Source organism: Crassostrea angulata, chromosome 3 (assembly GCF_025612915.1).
Source record: "Crassostrea angulata isolate pt1a10 chromosome 3, ASM2561291v2, whole genome shotgun sequence".
NCBI classification, from domain to species: Eukaryota; Metazoa; Mollusca; class Bivalvia; order Ostreida; family Ostreidae; genus Magallana; species Magallana angulata.
The window spans coordinates 22,893,348-22,912,043 of record NC_069113.1 but is presented as its reverse complement, the minus strand read 5'-3'; the positions used below and the strand labels follow the sequence as shown (position 1 = coordinate 22,912,043).

Sequence of the window (18,696 nt, the reverse complement as noted above, 5' to 3'; positions counted from 1 at the left end):
TTCTCCTTTAGGAAGTCACTCAGAATACCTCACACAATTTTTCAACATTATCATCCGGGTCAGTTGCAATACAAAATCCTTGTAGACATCACATTTTTAGCTGTGTATTGAAACCTGGTAGGCTAGAGGTTTTATAGGAGAACTCTTGGGAATTTTTCATACTTTTGAATGAACATGGTTTGAACCCTGAGGTATTTACAAATTTTGAGTAGTTCAGAAATATGTTAATTTAGTTTGAAGTGCAAAATTCGTGTTTGGTCCATATCTTTCTTATGTAGAGACATTGGAAGTTCTTACTTCACACAACGATTGCTTATGACCTGAGGGTGTGTCATGACCTTGACCCAAGGTCATAATAGGGCAAGTTCAAGTCATTGTAAAGATGCTTAATTCTTATATGTGTCATGTCTTGCATGAATGGAAATGATTAAAAGGTGAAATTTGACACAAGGCTTGCTTGTATAAGGCGAAATTAAATTAATTGCACATTCTTATCTCCAACGCGCCCACTGAAAATGGCCTGTCCCAATGCATTTTATCTTTTATTTTGGAAAAAAAAAATTCTGTGGATTTTTTTTTTCAATTTCCATATCTTTCTTATGGAGAGACATTGGAAGTTCTTACTTCACACAAAGATTGTTTATGACCTGAGGGTGTGTCATGACCTTGACCCAAGGTCATAATAGGGCAAGTTCAAAGTCATTGTTTAAAAGATGCTTAATTCTTATATGTGTCATGTCTTGCATGAATGGAAATGATTAAAAGGTGAAATTTGACACAAGGCTTGCTTGTATAAGTCGAAATTAAATTAATTGTAACATTCTTATCTCCGCCGCGCCCACTGAGAATGACCCGTCCTGATGCATTTTATCTTTTTTGGGAAAAAAAAAATTATGTGGGAAAAAAAAATTTCAGTAAAAAAATTGGGCTCGGTTTACCAAAAATTCAAAACATTTAATAGCTGCTTGACATGTGGATTATCGTTTGATTCCAGTCATGTTTGTTATCATAAGGATACAAATGGGGTATCAATTATGAGCTAGGTTGCTCACAGTATCTCTAGTTTGTGTTTGTGTTTGACAATGTTTGTGTCAATTTTTGTGCTCAGGCGTTACACACACAGAAAAAAAGCTTTAATCAAATGCATCCATGATCTCTCAAATATCTGAATACCAGTGTATGTACATATATTCAGGTGTGATTTTCGCAACTTGTTATCGATTGTTACAGGTACAACCCAGAAAACCTAGGAACATTGGAGAAGTATATACACATGCAAGCACAAGAAGGAACCTATGACTTGGAGGCCAATCTTGCAGTGCTTAAATTGTAAGTATAGGCTGAGGTATCAACTGAAAGTAAATAACAGGAATTATATTTGTTTTTCAATTAACCATTATTGCATTATTGTTTTTTCCCTTCATAAAATCTGGTGCAATTAGATAAAGTTTAGTAATTTTGTTTTTAATTTTTACTTGAGAATACAATTTAGTATGGCCATTATAGTGATAACAATAAAGGAAATTTGTAAACCAGTACATATATTACAAATCCTGACATTTGTTGAAAACATGTTCTCTCCTCCTTTCCAGATACCAGTTCAATCCCATGCACTACCAGACTACAGTTGCATGCCAGATTCTACTCAAGGCCCTCACAAATATGCCACATACTGACTTTACATTGTGCAAATGTTTAATTGATGCAGTCAGAGTAAGTACCTTTTCTTAAGATATATGTGCCTCTATGTAAATATTGTACCTGTAATATTTGTCATTTGCAGACTTCACATTATATGTTAACACGTCACATGTATTGATAATTTTTTTTTAGATAACTGAAGTTTTCTTAATCCCAAATTGAATAATTATTGTTGATTACTGTGTGGGAGTGTGTTTTTGGAATACATGTACATCTGTTTTATTACAAATGTATCTTGCAGCATGACGAAGAACCCACAGCACAGGTCATGAATCTAGCTCATCTGTTGGAAACCTGCCAGTTTAGAGAATTCTGGGTAAATAAAATACTGCTTTTACTTTTCTTCAGCTTATTACAGTCACATTGCTTTGTGATTTTGCTCTGAATGAAATATTTTTTGACAACACTTTCATTTGCAATTATGTTTGTGAATAAGTTGATTCATGAGTTGCATGTACATGTGTATTTTCATTTTCCCCACTTTGATTTAATCTAGGGAGCCCTGAGAACCAACCCTGACCTGACTGCCAACATAAGGGGGTTTGATGATTCCATAAGAAAATGTAAGCATGAGATACCTGGGCTGCGTTCAAGATCGTAGCTGCTAGCCTAGCCACTAGGTCGTAGATATCTAGGTCTATTGAACGGACCGCTAGGTTAGCCGCTAGGTCTCAGATTTGAAGTTGGAAATATTCAACTGAAGACTTATTACATTTACATAATTTGTTAATTTCAAGCGGAAATATATATGTTAAGATTCATTATAACTTAAAGGATGAATAAAATATCACTATATAAATAGATTTCGTGTTTGTTACAAAGTGGAAACTAAGGTGGCCATCTTGAATTCGATGCTTAGCATAAAATATTTAGGCTACGAATATCTACCTAGCGGCTAGGTTAGCATACCGTTCAACAACGTAGCCGCTACATAGCCCTACCTAGCCGCTACGATCTTGAACGCAGCCCTGCATACCAATCTATAAAGTTGGTTATGTACATGTATGTTTGCTAAATTTCCATTACTGATAATTGTCATAATCCAATTTTAAGGTATCTATGCAAACTTAATGTTTTAAATAACTTTCAAGAAAAATTATCCTGTTCTAGATATTTGATTCTAGTACATGTATTTAGTTCTAGTAATTGTTTGCATACAGTTTAAATACGGAAAAGCCAGTTAAATGCCAATACAGTAAAACTTGTTTAGTATGAACACGGATATAGCAAATTTTCGGATATAGCTAACTTTTTTGGAATCCTCGGTAAAAATCTTAACAAATCTTTGCAAAATTTTACGGTTATAATGAATTCAAATATTCCGAATTTACGGATATAGCAAACTGATTTTGAGTCCCGTAGAGATGAAATATAACGAAATATAACACCTTTATAACAAATTTTTTTTACAGTTTAAAAAAGTATGCACTACCAATTAATTAAATAGTTTGAATGAATTTTTTTTCATATAATTTTTTCAATTCACAATCCGATTATTAAAGGTATCAAAGTAATGAATTTTTATTTTAAGCCTCAATTAGCGAAATTTATAGTCTGGTGAAAGAAAACATGTATATTGTGAATTCGCTATAGATATTATTACGAATACTATATACGGATATAACGAATTACGGATATAACGAAGTAATTCCATTGGACCCTAGGACTTCGCTATAACCGAGTTTTACTGTATCTTGTTGACATATAAAATATGATGTGTTTTGAATTTTCAGTTGTGTGTCATGTGATAGCAGCAACATACCAGACAATACCTTCAGATCTGTTGAAAGAGCTTCTAGGAGATATTCCAGGTACAAACACGCATGCATATTTGCTGCATCAAATGGCAATGATGTTAGACAATTACATTGTATAAAATCATGTTACAAACTTGCTAGCCAAAAAGGTGATGCTCCTTTCCTTTTGAAAAGTGGAAAGAGTTCTGTAAAGTGTCAGCCTTGATATAGACTGTAATCCTATATTACTTGATGTGTGGTTTTGATGTTTGTAGAAGATCAGGTCCAGCAGTGGATTAACAAATATGGCTGGAAACTCCAGGAAGATGGGAATGTGTTCATTGTCAATCAGGAGGAGAACATCAAAACGAAAAACATCACAGAGACCATTACATTTGAAAGTGAGTGTGTTACAAAGCCATTCATTAGCCGTAGGAAACTACTGATATAAAATTTGATTTCTATAATTCTAATGTGACACTTCTGCTTAATATCATTATGCGATGATGAAAAAATCAAGATTATCAGTTATCTTGGTTGAATGTCTCTTGTGAACAGATTTGAATTCAAATTTTAAAAAAAATCAATTTAATTGATGAAATACATCTGTAGTCCTTTGCAAATTGATATCTTATTATAATTAACAAGAATAAAAAAAAAGTGACTTTTCTATTCTTGTAGGTGTTGCAGGCATCATGGCCCATTGTCGATGATCAGAGATTGAGACTTTTTATTTAAAACTGTCACTGTCATTAACCTCCTGTTTATACTTGTACATGTACAGTGTACATGCATGTGCAATGTAAACATTATATTTAAAAAACATGGAATATCATACCTAAAGTTTTCAATTTTATTTGCTTTGTATTTATGATACATGTACTGGTTCATGTAAATGATACTTGGTGGTATAGAAAACATGCTAGAACATCTTTTATTTTTTCAATCAGTACATGAGCACACAATATCTGAACTCGGTGTTGTGGGATGTCTGAAAAGTGGTAGCACATCCAGAAATTATGACAACATATTTTTACCTAAACGTGACCTGATCTTGATAAAAAGAAATCAAATCTTAGATCTTGTATTTCATCTTTCAATAAATAAACAGTAACACACAGACAACATCAGTGGAAAACAGTATATACATGTATAATGTACTGACATTGTCCAAGTCATAAAAGATGCTTAAAAAAATTAGTTTTTGCAAATTGCATGGTCCAACTCGATGGGTTCCGGGTACATAATTCAATACAAAAACATTTCCACTGTACAACATGACTAGCATGGCTGTCTTTTTTAACTGTACGCCAATATAACTGTTAAATATCCAAGTTCTCATCCAACTTCTTTGGGGACAAACCATTTTCAAAAAGTGTTATTAGATCTTTTCAACAGCATGTTCATGGGCTGAGGTTTCGTTGGGCCAAGGCGTCTGGCATTCTTTTCCCGCAGACTTGCTGTGGCAGTTTGTCAGTTGTGAGTAACCGATTACACTAACCATACAGTCATGAGCCTTTGGAGAGGTCCTTCAACTTTTTCTTCAGAGATAAAAACTGTTCCTTTTCCTCAGGGGATAGTGTCATCATCACTTGTTCAGGAAATGCGGTATCTGGAAAAAAGACATTTTTAAAATTCTGCAATGCAATAGTATAAATACATGTATTTGTTCAGTATGAGAACTCATTTTCTCAATACTTTGTATTGCAAGTTTTTCCATATACTGCAGTAAAATAAATTAAGCTGTCCAAGAAGGAGCAAGCTTTATGCCAAGCCTGAGCTTTAGAATAAAATTTGGGACAAACACAGAGTTGTTTCAAAATACCATCTGACAGATTGCCCAGTGGATACTCCGATAGTGATTACTGTTTGGGGTTTTCAATACAATACATTAATTAATTGACATGTATTTTTAAGGGAGAGTTATTACCCTCCTTTTTAAAAAAATTAAATACAGATAAGCCTTGTGAGCCAGGGCTAGTTGTTTGGTTTTAAAGAGTTTAAAACTTACTTTCTATTTTGTATAAAGACATATAAGTTTGGTGAGTTTTCCTTACTATTTGGGTCCATTAGGAGACAGCAGACAGCCTTGTGGAAACTGAGCTGGGAGGAACAGTTGTACGTGGATGAGAAGTGATACTGAGGCCACCAGGACGTCCGAAAGGTCATACACCCCTTCATCACATTGACCCTGAAATTAGACAAATTTCTTGAAAACTTGATTTCTTCACAAGGTATTAAGTAGATGAAAATAAAAAGATTCTACAAACATTGAGCAGACATTACCTTTGAACCTTGAACTTTGACTACTGGTACATGTACTAGTATCAGTAGTACCGTATGTGAACCTAAAATCAGTAGTAATTGACTACTTTTAATGTTGCCTGCATACCGGTAACTGTAAGGTTTTTATCAGGCAGTAAATGGGTTCTTAAAATCTTAGGCAGACCCCTGACTTTTAGCCTTTTAGCCTCAAAATCAAGAAAGATCTACTTCTGGACATCTTTATATCAAGTTAGACCTTTGACCTTTTGACCACAAAATCAACAGAGGTCGTTATACTCATTGAGAGGTACTTCCCTGGCACTTCTCTTTAATCATGATTTATTACTTTTTATTTTTACATAAATGTCATTATTCTCATAAACAATAATTACCCTTTGACTTCTGAGATAAGTAACTCAGACATCAGCTTCCAGGGTCGTAGTTCAAATTGCCACATTCCATCATCCAACAAAGCAAACAAGAAAGGAATGGCATTTTGACCTTCATTCTCTACAAATAAATCATTAATGTCAGGATATTTATACATTCATGATAAACAATTTGAATAAAATCACTGTTAATTACATGAAAATTCACATGGATATACACTGTCCATATATATATACAACGATCAGGCATTGTTTAAGTAGACAGGTGTACTTTTTAATCATATTAAAAAATATGTTCTCACCTTGAATCAATAATTCACACAGCTCAATAACTAATGGGTCTGAGGGAACATGTTTTGCCAAGCCCTGAAATAAAGCAAAACTTAAATAAATTTATCTATTATATCTAAGCATAGAATGCTTATTTTTGGATGTCGTAGGTCCTATGACACACCAGACGGTGCAGACAAATTGAATTCAGTGCGTTAGGAGTAATCGTAATCAGCTGTAACTGATACTGTAGATTCCTAATTAAACATGAGAAGGAACCCTCATGAATTTTAAAATCTCACTTATATTTTTCAGACAGTTTGATAACAAAAAATTGGTGATCGCGATTTGATATTCCCGCAATTTGATATTTAACTGCGGAATCGAGGAATTAAGTATTAGCGTAAAATAAGGAATTTACAGTAACAGGTTGCTGAATTATCATGAGTAATCGGTAATTATCAATTTTTCTGATTACAAGGTAATTGTAATTTAATTGTTTAGCAATAACTTATTATACATGTACATGTAATGCCAAATGATACCTTCAAAAGGTCAATTCTAGCAGACTTCTGCCATTCCTGACGAACTGCAAATGAATATAAAAACTTGTGGGCATTTGGATTGTCCTCATTTTTGTCTTTGTAGGATCGTAAAAGGGCCTCTGCTTCCTCCAGTTTGTCATAATGCTCCAGTATCTGACTCAACAAAAACAAAGAAATCAATGCCCTTTGTTCCAGAACTACAATGTAAAGACTACCACTAAAAACGTATACCTCTTATAATATAATAATTTGGTAAGTGTGCAAAATTTTAGATAGCTTTTCGATAAATATGGCAAATGTTTTAAAAAAGCAACTTCGATATCCCAGAATAAGACACTTTTTGGAAAAGATGTTTCTTTTTTGAAAATTAAATTCATAGGATATTGCAATTGCATTATATCATTATATACACTGAACTCAAATCCTCTTTTGTACAATATTAATAAATATAATAAAAGTACCTCTAGGTGCTTGGTTATAAATATATCCCAAACTCCTGGAACATCTTTCAAAACCTCAAAGTTATTCAGAGCTTTGTCTGCACAGGCCAGCATTAACTGCTCAAAGTTCTCACTGGTCTCAGTATCTAACTGCTTCCCTTCAAAGAGAATATGAGAAATCTTAAGGTATTCAATGTATAATGAAGGGATATTGAACAACTTTGAATCATTTTAAACTAGTATAAATATGTATTGCTAGATAACTATGAAAGTGAAATGAACCAAATTCACATGACAGACAACATATAAGGAGCTGGTCATTTCGCACTTTAAAATTTTTTAAAGAGTTATCTCCCCTTGATGAAAAAAATAAAAAAAAAATTCGACAAAATATCTGCGGTAAATGATTCATTTTATTTCATATTTAAATAAAGAGAAAGTTTATGCATGTATTAACCAAAAGAGTTTTAGGAATTTTAAGTGACTTTTAACAATATTTTAATAAAGCATACATTGCCTATAGACTTCAAGGCAAAATTCAAGGTGTAATTAGTTGGACCATAATCAAAATTTTGAAAATCCCTTCGGTGGAGTATTTTAATTTGATAACACCTTCAAAATGATATCATGATTCAGAATATTGGACCATTCATTTATAAGGTACAAAATGTGGTCGTTATACATCAAATACCTTAAATAATTAAGAAAGAAAAACAAAGAACAAATTACATTCAATTGAAAAATGAAGGGAGAGAGATACAAGGGCAAGGCCATTCAGGGGGACCAACCCTATTTTTCACTAACTTTAACATCACTAAGTGATTTTAAAACGGTTGTATTTTTCAGGGTGGCAGGTGTGCCCCCCCCCCCCCCCTCCCAGGATATGTGCATGTACCAGTACTTTTACCTAAGTCCTGGAATTTTTTATGTCTGCTTTTGGCCAATATCCACTCCACATAGTACACGAGTCCTTGATACGCCTTACACAGGACGTCAACATTCTTTGTCTGCTCTGTAACAGCATGGCTCTTCTTTGAAATTGCCTTTGAAAACAAAAAAAAATCCAATGGGTCACATCACTTATTAGCAAAATAATTTAATCTGATGGAAGTATATCTATTGCTAACTTTTGATACACGTAACTTTATTTACCGGTAATTACGTTATTTATGGCATGACTTATCCTAACCCGAAAATTAGCAAATTATTTATCTCAACATCATTCAAGTAAATTCTTTATGTAACAGGTGGTAAAAAGTCAAGTCTTTGTGAGTACCATGCCAGCGCTCTTACCACTGAGCTATTGAGACCCGATATATTGACTGCCATTCATAGACTTGTTAACCTGATGACATTTACATGCTCCTTCAAATAAGTTTTATTCCTGAGTTTTTAATTATAAATAACTCACTCCACTTAAAAGGAAAATCATATTTTGTTACAATTTTTTTCTACGTATTTGAAATTTTTTAAAAAATTGGCAAAATGGTTTTGGAGAATTCAAAAATTAAAAAAACTTTACAGACTTATAGACACAGTAAATGATGAAAAAAAAAGTGAAAAAAGTTTTGTGAACGAATACAAAGTTTTCCAATAAAATTATCCACAAATTCTTATTCTTATCCTTTATATAACGCTTTTTATGACATCACAGGAAAAAAGGACACTCCATAGAAAATCGTGTATAGTAATACCAGTATATGTAAGTGTGTAATCTCTCACATAACTAAATCAAATATGTTCATACATGTACGGTGAAAACATGCTTGGCTTCATTGATGTCCCCTTGGTGTAGGACGAACAACAGATATTCTAGAAGAATTTCTTTAGCATTCACCTCATACAAGGATTTCAGCTGACTGTAAAAAAATTACATACCGGTATATATATTTAATATTATGAAACATGTACATGTAAATCCAGCAAAAAAATGTTTATATGCCTTTTGGCTGCAAATACTGGTACACTGTATGTAGTTTCACTGCCAATGGAAATAATATAAAAACAACAGATAAAATTTCAATAATAAAATCCATTTCATAATCACACTGCAAAATTGAGTTCAAAAATTAAATATTTGGCTTCATTAAAGTTAATACTGACTGCCATGTGTAATTCAAATATTTTGCTTCATCTCACTTCTTAAAAGTTTTGCAGTTTTGAAATCTGCTTCAATAAAGATATCGCCTATCATTCTACATAAAAAAGTTTTAAATTAGCCCATGGGCAGAGAGGCTAAAAGGTAAAAAGTAAAGTTCCTGCAAACATCTGACAAAGTATCGGTATGTGTAAATGTACTTACTTTACAAGTTGAAAGAAGAATGGTTTATATCTGTCAGGGTTGTGGTATGCTACTTCTAATACACCCTAGAATAAAATCATATACAAGTATGATAGCCAGCCATAAGAAGTTTTTTTTTCTAAGCTTGAATGAAAGTCAATAATGTACATGTATATGCATTTCATTGAAAGTATTTTACATTATATATCATTGTAAACCAAATACGTGAGTGAGATGAAAATCAGCAAGGCATGCAAGCAACCTCACTTCATGCATGCATTTAACAGGCATGTATACAAAACACAATTCTTTTAATAAATTGAATAAACGCTTGCTTGTGAAAATTGTTGCAGATAAATTCTAAGCATAGCTCTTTCCCGTAAATAAAAGGCACAAACAGTACTTGGTTAATAACAGCACACCTGTGAGCCTGATGTTAAACTCATGCAAACAACTTTTGGTAACTATACCTTCCAGATGACGTCTATGTGCTTCTGAGGTTCGTCGGTCAGCAGACTGAGGAGAGTGACGGTAGGGACGTCCTTCCTGGTCAGGAAACAGAACCTCAACAGTCGTAATATATTAGGCACCAGCATGTTGTAATGATCAGTTTTGAAGTTGGTCTTAAAAGGATCATCTATAATTTCAAATGTATAAATTATTAACATTACTAAATTGGTATTTATCGTATTCTATCTCATGTGATTCTTCATTTATGAATCAGACACTTTTATTTAGTTATTGGCTTCATTTTCAAACATCTAAACCACAAAGTTTTGCTGTTTTATAAGTGAATTGAAAGTGATAAATATTCATGATAAACATGCAAAAAAAAGTGTAATGATCAGCTTCATACAGCATGGGTTTAGAATGATGAATAAATAATTGATTCAACATACAAAAATTATGAGTTGAACATATAAAAATGTCCACATGCCTACAACAAGACTATCTTCTAGTACATCAAACCACTTGATGATAGGAGGCAGTGAAGAATATTTCCTGGAAAACTGCTTGGATCCTTTGTCTTGCAGAAGCGTACATATGTCCTCTAAATCTTGACATTGTTCTGGAGTAGTCTGTGTTCATACGGAAATAAATGAATTGAATGTCAGGTTTAAAGATTTATAACAATCATATTATAACAATCATTTTTCATAGTTATAATTTTTACACAACTTTATCAGGTTTTATCTGTTAAACTATAAAATAATAAAATACAGTGAATTGCGTACATATCTGCTATACATAAATGTAATTATGTTTAAGTCTTACATATTTCTCCATGCCTGGTTTTCACCGAGTAAACTCGAAAAATTGAACAGGTGCTTTTTGTTTTTACTTTCGGCACACCTCTAGTGCTTATACCCAAATGAGACATAATCTCCGAGAGTTTCGAAAGTTTTTATGTTAATTTGTACATAAACGTTGATTCGGGAGACGACTTTGAACAAATTTAGAATCTATAAGAATGTATTCATTTTTCCACATGAGTCTATATCTATTGCTTAATTCTAAAGAAACAATACAATTGCTATTAACTGCTACGCGCATTTTTCGGCATTTTAATCAATCTTTGAGCGACTTGACCATTATTTTTCGTAGTCATTATAGCGTTTGAAACGGCAAAATCTCAACATGACGAAACGATGATTTCGTTATACATTGACGGAATACAATATTGACACCTCAGCAAATAGACTGGTAAGTACAGCCGGTATATTTGTTTATCTATTGTTTTTGTGTGTTGCGGTTTTAATCAGATTAATGCAATATGATTAAGTTTTTTTTTAACTGTCATATATTTTAGAAGTTTAAAAGCGTGTACTGAAATGACATTAACTAAAGTGAAATCATATGGACGCTTTTTGATTTTTCCTTCCATATGGATGAACGGAGAGATGTCCTGGGGCTATTACAATATCATGTTTTTACATGTTGTCATTCTTTTAAAACTAAATTTCTAATTGGTTTTAAACAAGTATAATCATAAATATAACAAAGTTCTATTAAAATTTCAATTTTTTCATTGTTTTTGTTTATAGAATGCTGAAAATGCCTGAAATATGTACCATTATCCATTACCTTATATCACTTTGTTTAGTTACATTCAAATGTCAATGAATACATTTGTAAAATGTCAGCATCTCATTAAATTGTAAGAAAAAACCCACTGCATTTGGCAAAGCCAGTGTTACTGAAAATATCAAAATATTTAAGAACGGTCAACCATAGTCATAAATGAAATATTAATACATGTAAATGACTTCATACAGTATCTGTAAATTGCCATATCTTAATTTCAGATATCATGATGTGGACATTTGTAGCAGTTATAACCCTATGCTTCTGTGTGCAAATTTCAACACAACATGGGGCATACCCACCCGGGGTGCCTCCTCCAAATAATGCTCATGGTCATGCCCCTCCAGTCGGCCACCAGGGCGGTCAGCAATTCCAAGGACAACAGCACCAACAATTCCAGGGCCAACAACAGCAGCAGTTTCAGGGACAGCAGCAACAACAATTTCAACAGGGACAACAAAATCAACAATTTCAACAGGGTCAGCAGCAACAACAACAGAATTTACAATACCAACAAGGGCAACATGGCCAGCAGGAACAAGGTAGTGTTATGTGTTTCTATAGCAACAGATCAATATAAAACAGTATATGCAGAAACATATTTTTTTAAATACCACATAATAAAAGCGTGTGGTTGTACTATAAAAAGAATATAAATTAGATGTTGAATTTCAATATTTTTTTTTTTAATACAAATTCATTAATATATAAATTATTTTTATGAAGAGATTGACTAAATTGTTTGATTTAACATGAATTGATTTGGTTTTCCTTAAAATATGATTTTTGCATTTTTTTTCAAAGCACAATTCAACCAAGGTAACACTCAGCAGTTCCAGCAACCAGGGGGTCATCATCAGGCAGCCCATGGAGGGTTTGGTCATGAAAGTGCCCATGACGCAAGGTATAAATAAATTTTCTGTAGTATTGTTTTATACATCTAAGGCATCATACATGTTTCAATACCTCAATAGTTCTATCATAAAAGTGTGTTTTCTTTATTGCCTTTTAAAATTAAATCTAATTCAGGATAATGTAAGAACTATATAAAACACTGACTACTAAATTACTTTCATTTTTTCAAGTTTGGAGCATGTAGATGAATAAAACGGGTTTATTAAAAACTTATTGAAATCTTACATCCCATTCAATATTTGCCATATTTTTCCTTTTTCTGTTATAGTCACATAAAAGAGCATTTGAAGGATGTTGTAGACAAACCCAAAGAGGAAATGAGTGAGGAGGAATTAGAATTTCACTATTTCAAATTACATGATTATGATAAAAACAACAAGTTGGATGGAGTAGAAATCGTAAAAGCTATTACACATTTTCATGGTGAGTAAAATTTTGAATGTATTGTAGAAAATAGAAACTAATATTTAAATAGCACATTTATTTTTTATTAAGATGTAGGTTGTTTCATAATTGCAGAAAATATCTTTTTAAAAAGTTGAATTCAAATAGGTGGGCATACAATAAATCATTTCTTTAAATATCTAAGACTTATAACCATTGATTTTTTAAGATAATGTGCCTGATTCTTATTTTTTCCGGTCAAATAGAAGTAAACTGGTGAAAAAAGAATAAAGTCATTACAGCTTCATGACTTTATCTAACTGTTTATTAGATAACTGTAGCACAAATCCTCTCATTTTGCACTACACCTTACGAGGACTTGATGGCTGGGGCCATTTAAAGGCTATATGAATCTCCCAAGGAAGATGATATCTTTATTAAGATATAGGAAAAGTTCAAATTTTAAGCTAAAAAATGTGTAATTTAAGTTTACAAAATAAAAGTTTATATCTTAAAACATAATTTCTAAAATAAAATATGTAGATCTGATGATTGATTTTTTGACAACCCCACCTGTTTAATCAGTATCTACCCGGTACAAAGGAACTTTTCAGTTGATGATAAATGTAGTTGTTTTAAAAATGGAATATGGTGTGAGACAAAGAAATGCATTTGTAATATTAATAATATCTGTTTGTAGTGATACCAACAAGAGGTAATGGTCGAGATTTTATGTATGCAGATGTCAAAATGCCATGTTTTCTCTATATATACACATTCTTTTCTTTTAAAAAACTAATATGGCTCAAGAATAAACTCTGAGTCTTCTCATCTTTTTGAGGTACTTGAGACTTTTTCTGGTAAAACTTCACTTTGAGTTGTGATTTTTTTTACAACACTTCTATCTAATTGATGCACTGGTAAAAGTTAAAAATTTGATTACCTATTTACTTTATATACTGCATAAATCAAATTCTTTTACAGTTGAATTTAAATTTTGTATATGGATTCAGATAAGTTTTGATGACTTATAGATATCTGTCTGACACAAAAACAAGACATTTTTTACACAAGTTTAAATAGTGATGATATTTTCTCTTCAAATTTGTGTGAATCTAAATTAATCCCCAAAAGTATATTTTTGTTGTATGTAGATATGTCAGAATCACACGAAAATTCACAAGAAAACATTCACCCTGCCTTACGGAAATGTAGGTTTGTTTTTCTCGAGAATTTTGGACCCCTTTTTACCCTTCCACACTGGTTTTGAATGGTTGAAAATCAAATTTCTATTTTTTTAATAATACACCTTTTGACACCAATGACTGTTTTCTTTTCCCCTGAATTTTACCTTTTATGAGCCTCGATCTCTTTTAACTTCCTCTCTGGTACCCCGTACTTGGTTCTTTGTTACCATTAATCATTCTACGTGTACATGTATTAGGATAAAACTCCACCATGTACATTTGTACAAAACTACCATTTCCCGATGTTTATAATATCCTTAAACTTTAAACTGTGAACTTTAATTTTTTTCTTCTTCACAATTACACGGATTTTTATTTTTGATCAAACACAGAATGGACATTGATGTTTAAAATCATAAGAAGTTAAAGAATCATCCAACTTAACATTTTTACAAATTTGTTGTCATGATCTTCAATAAAGATAGACAAATGTTTATCATTTATAGAAATTATTCAAGTTCAGACCCATTTTCAAATTCCCATCCTATTATACATGTACTATAATTTCAAAATGCAAATTTGCTATAATTACAGATATCTTTTTATTCCTTGAATTATTATGAATAATATCTACATACTCAGTGACTTGTTCTTGAAGTATACCAGTGACAGTTTGCATATTTATACTTTTAATGGGGCGATTAGGTATCGATTGTAATTCCAAAATTAATGTACAATATATAAATGAATACCTATACTTATATTTATAGTAATTTTCTTTCTGTATGGGTTTTTCATTTTATTTTCAACATAATAAATCATAATTGTTCATCACTGGCCTGACATTCCAAAGCAGCTGTTCAATTTATGTAATAGAAATATATCCTAGTTACAAAGATAACTCTGACAAGATTAAATCTTTCATTAATATAATTTGAATAACAATATGATACATATTATGTTGTATATTTCAGTGTTGACAAAACAATGAATAAAAATGGTTAATCATATTAATCAGATCTACTCTCTTACTTGGTGATGCAATGAACTTTATAACTATTGTGTGCATGCAAAGATAAAAATGTCTAAATTTAAAAAGGCCAAAATAAATTATTATTTGTTTGGAATTGCCTCCCTCCTCACTGAAATACCCATCTTTGCTAGCCAAGGGTTTTCGTTCCACTCCACTCCCCATATTTATGGGGAGCGTAGTGGACCGAAAACTCTTGGCTAGCAAAGATGTGAAATACCCCCCCGCTGATAAAATTTTATTAGCAAAAAATAAAGATCTTTTTTTATGTTGAGTATTTTAATTTTTTTTAACCAATTTTTGATTAGTTAAACTTTAAGTTTGAAAAATGAAAAAAAAAATCATCCCTTCCTCCTGGGTCAAGAAATCTCCAGGCAGTAATTCCATGCAAACAAACATACCAGTATTTTTTTAAAGTATGGCCTAACTTGCATTTGGAAGGAAGTTGTGTGTCAGTGCGAGGTGAATGAAATGAATAGATTTTGATTTAGCAGATTTCACAGGTGACAGTTTCTCTGTACAGTCCTACTAGTTTTAAAACAATTCCTAATAAATGTATAACCAGTAATAATTTATATTCATAAATTGTCTTTTGATGTTTTCATGTTTGGTTGCTTTTTGGTTACATAGTGGTAAAATGGTTGTTTCTGGTTTTTGCAGCTGATGAGGGTCATGAAGAAACAGATCAACAACGTCAGGAGAGAAAAGTTTTCTCTGATGATGAACTCAGCAACATTGTTGACCTAGTTCTGCAAGAAGATGACCTAGATAAAGACGGATACATTGAGTATGTAGAATTTGTTACAGCACAGCGTAAGGCCCGCGAGCAGGCACAGAATGAGAAACCTCAGCAGTAAGCAACAAAACAAAGCCGCAGCTCTAGAAAATGTGTCGGAAAGTCTCGGGATGTCTTATTTGATAGTATCTTAATCTAGTCGATATTTATGAGGAGGATTCACTTAACGTTTTTATGTCTGCTTTTCTTTGTTTATCTCTTGTGTAAAGAATATATCATTTGTTGATTTTTGGTAAATTTATATTCCAGGATGACAAAATATTGTAACTTTTTCTTTTGGCTCAAAATGATTGAAATTATTTTATGATTGACTACCATTGTATTATTTGAATCAATTGGTATTTTTTCAATGCATGCACCACTTTGAAAAATCAAAGTTTAGACATGAAGACCTAGCAATCTCTATGTATTTTCTCATGATGTTTAAATTAATCATTTTATAGCATAGTTTTAAAAAATGAATTTTATAATAATATGCTGAGACATTACAGAGGTATGAATTTGCAAAATTTATGTGTCAAAACATGCAAATTTTTTTTTTCTTGGACAAAAAAAAAGAAAAGAAAAAAATATGACAAGATTTCATTAACAAGCACATAACAAATGAAATAAGTCTATACTGTTCTTCTAAGATTTCTCTGATGGTGCTCCATATTTATCTTGTTGTTTTTTTAATGGGTTGTCTTACCCTGTTGTAATCTCTTTACTTTATTTTGTCTGTTGATGTTGCTATCATTGTATAGTTTTTATTACAACATGTACAACACTTGTTATTACCTACCGTATGTGTCAGAAAAGGGTTTAATTGTGTTCATTTTAAAAATCCCATAGAAAGGGCATTTTGGGTTTTTCTAAAAGAGAATGAAAACAAGTTTCTTAATTTCAACAAACCTGATAAAATTTTGGTTGTACATGCATGTAATGTTTTCATGTTGACATAACGGTAATTGTTCTTTATTTTTAAGATGCTTGTACACAACATTTTTTTTTAATATAGTCTAATATTATTAATTATTATACCCTTTTTTTAAACAATTAGCATATTGTTATTAACATTGTACCAGGTACATGTATTTTTTGGAACCCCCCCCCCCCCCTGAAAATAACCTTTATATTTTGCTGATTCATGCAGAGTTGCTTTCCTTTGTTTATGAACTTGCATATTTTTTGAACGGTAATCCTATAACACAATCAGAACTGCAATTTTGCTTTAAAATAATCATCTACCATACATTTACATACTTGGTAGTTCTCACTGGTGATTAGTTTTAATGTAGATTTTTATTATTATATTTAGGAATAGCTTTAAAAGTTATTTCATAAATTTTTATTATCACTACCTAAACATTCCTGATATGGTATTCTTATTTTTAATTTTTAAAACTTGAGAGATTTTGAAAAAATTTTATTTACCAGTTATGTATGTAGGTTATATACATTTTTAAATAGTAATTAAAAAATGAGTTTAAATTTGCCATAAGTTGCCACCAAATTTTTCTTTTCATATTAATTTTTTTTTATATGTTTGTGAATATCTGTACATGTGTATTTGTGTGTGTATGTGTTTGTTTTACTTTGCTCATCTTTTATATATTTTAAAACACTATATCATATATTGGAGAGAATATATATATAAATGTGAAATCCATATTTCTTCAATGCTTTATAGTAAGTGATCATCTTTGACAATGTTTTGTCCTTTAGTGACAAGTTTACACATGTATTTCTGTAGTGGCTGTGTGTATGTGTTTGAAATTGATGCATTTTTAAGTGAAATTTACATAACTTCATGACCATGTGTTTCAAAGTCAGTTCAGTAGTACTGGTTTTGCATAGTGTTCAAATGAAATAAATATTTATGGGTAATATCGTGTTTGATTGTATGATGAAATCTAATAATAGAAAAAAAATTATTGAATTTTGATTACATACCAATGCAGATGTATACCAGTGATTATTTGAGAAAAATATTTGCTCTTTAATATGTATACAATTTTTTTCAATTATACACTCTGAATATTGATGTAAAATGCTTTATATTTCTTTATCAGTTTTAGGTATTTGCAGTTTTATATTTTTGGGGTTTCATATTAAAGAAAGCCTAAGTGTCAAAGGTTCAAAGTGCAATGGCTTGAAATGGTCAGAAATTGGGTAACTCACATGTTTTAGAACAGTCATTTATACTTATTTGGCATTTTTTAAAAACATATTTTTTAAGTGTTATATATATAATTCTCATAGTATAACGACTTGAATGTATCTTGTTAAGAATTGAAACCGTTTCAATTTCCTGCAAAGTCGATGAAATATTATTTAAACAGTACTAAATCATGTTAGATAAAGTACAATGACAAATTGTTATATAAAAGAGATAAGATTGTGAATAATCTATGTGTATTTATTAGGAATTGTGTAAACCTAATTTCAGGACGTGGCATGGGAAGGGCTCATGAATAAGCTATGATCTCTCCTGATAACATATAAACATTCATTGATTTGGTGGAAGTTCTGTCGTGTGTATGTCTGATTGTTGAATAAATGTGGTATGGAGGCCAATAATAAAGAAACAATATAAATTTTCATGTTGATTAGTGTTGTTTTTAATTGTTATTTATTTTATTATTTATTTTTTTTCAAAAAAGATAATTTACCCGTTAGTATGTATACAAGAA

General features: G+C 31.5%; 3 protein-coding genes across 5 annotated transcripts in view; 2 read left to right on the top strand and 1 right to left on the bottom strand.

Annotated features, from left to right (window-relative positions):
* LOC128177340 (eukaryotic translation initiation factor 3 subunit K-like) overlaps positions 1 to 18,696 on the top strand; it is a 33,486-nt gene that overhangs the window by 2,177 nt on the left and 12,613 nt on the right. The window contains exons 2-8 of the mRNA XM_052844027.1: positions 1,231 to 1,329; positions 1,593 to 1,713; positions 1,943 to 2,017; positions 2,198 to 2,264; positions 3,435 to 3,512; positions 3,713 to 3,838; positions 4,119 to 4,260. Of these exons, the coding sequence (XP_052699987.1) occupies positions 1,231 to 1,329; positions 1,593 to 1,713; positions 1,943 to 2,017; positions 2,198 to 2,264; positions 3,435 to 3,512; positions 3,713 to 3,838; positions 4,119 to 4,150 (598 nt within the window). The 3' untranslated portion in view covers positions 4,151 to 4,260. The remainder of the gene's footprint in view (positions 1 to 1,230; positions 1,330 to 1,592; positions 1,714 to 1,942; positions 2,018 to 2,197; positions 2,265 to 3,434; positions 3,513 to 3,712; positions 3,839 to 4,118; positions 4,261 to 18,696) is intronic.
* Positions 4,277 to 10,998, bottom strand: LOC128177332 (TATA box-binding protein-associated factor RNA polymerase I subunit A-like). The gene is made up of 12 exons (XM_052844015.1): positions 10,903 to 10,998; positions 10,565 to 10,706; positions 10,098 to 10,264; positions 9,649 to 9,713; positions 9,094 to 9,205; positions 8,254 to 8,389; positions 7,368 to 7,504; positions 6,907 to 7,059; positions 6,394 to 6,457; positions 6,095 to 6,212; positions 5,495 to 5,628; positions 4,277 to 5,049 (listed from the first exon to the last, which is right to left on the bottom strand). The coding sequence occupies exons 1-12, from the start codon at positions 10,912 to 10,914 to the stop codon at positions 4,946 to 4,948; spliced, it is 1,344 nt and encodes a 447-aa protein (XP_052699975.1). The 5' UTR covers positions 10,915 to 10,998; the 3' UTR covers positions 4,277 to 4,945.
* Positions 11,212 to 17,107, top strand: LOC128177337 (sex-determining region Y protein-like). Of its 3 annotated transcripts, XM_052844024.1 has the most exons (7): positions 11,212 to 11,331; positions 11,934 to 12,254; positions 12,517 to 12,616; positions 12,896 to 13,050; positions 13,712 to 13,726; positions 14,166 to 14,222; positions 15,889 to 17,107. In XM_052844024.1, exons 2-7 carry the CDS (start codon positions 11,939 to 11,941, stop codon positions 16,083 to 16,085), a joined length of 840 nt encoding a protein of 279 aa, XP_052699984.1. In that variant the 5' UTR covers positions 11,212 to 11,331; positions 11,934 to 11,938; the 3' UTR covers positions 16,086 to 17,107. The 3 variants fall into 3 exon arrangements, with proteins under 3 accessions (XP_052699984.1, XP_052699982.1, XP_052699983.1); XM_052844022.1 differs by lacking the exon at positions 14,166 to 14,222; XM_052844023.1 differs by lacking the exons at positions 13,712 to 13,726; positions 14,166 to 14,222 and having other exon boundaries at positions 11,213 to 11,331.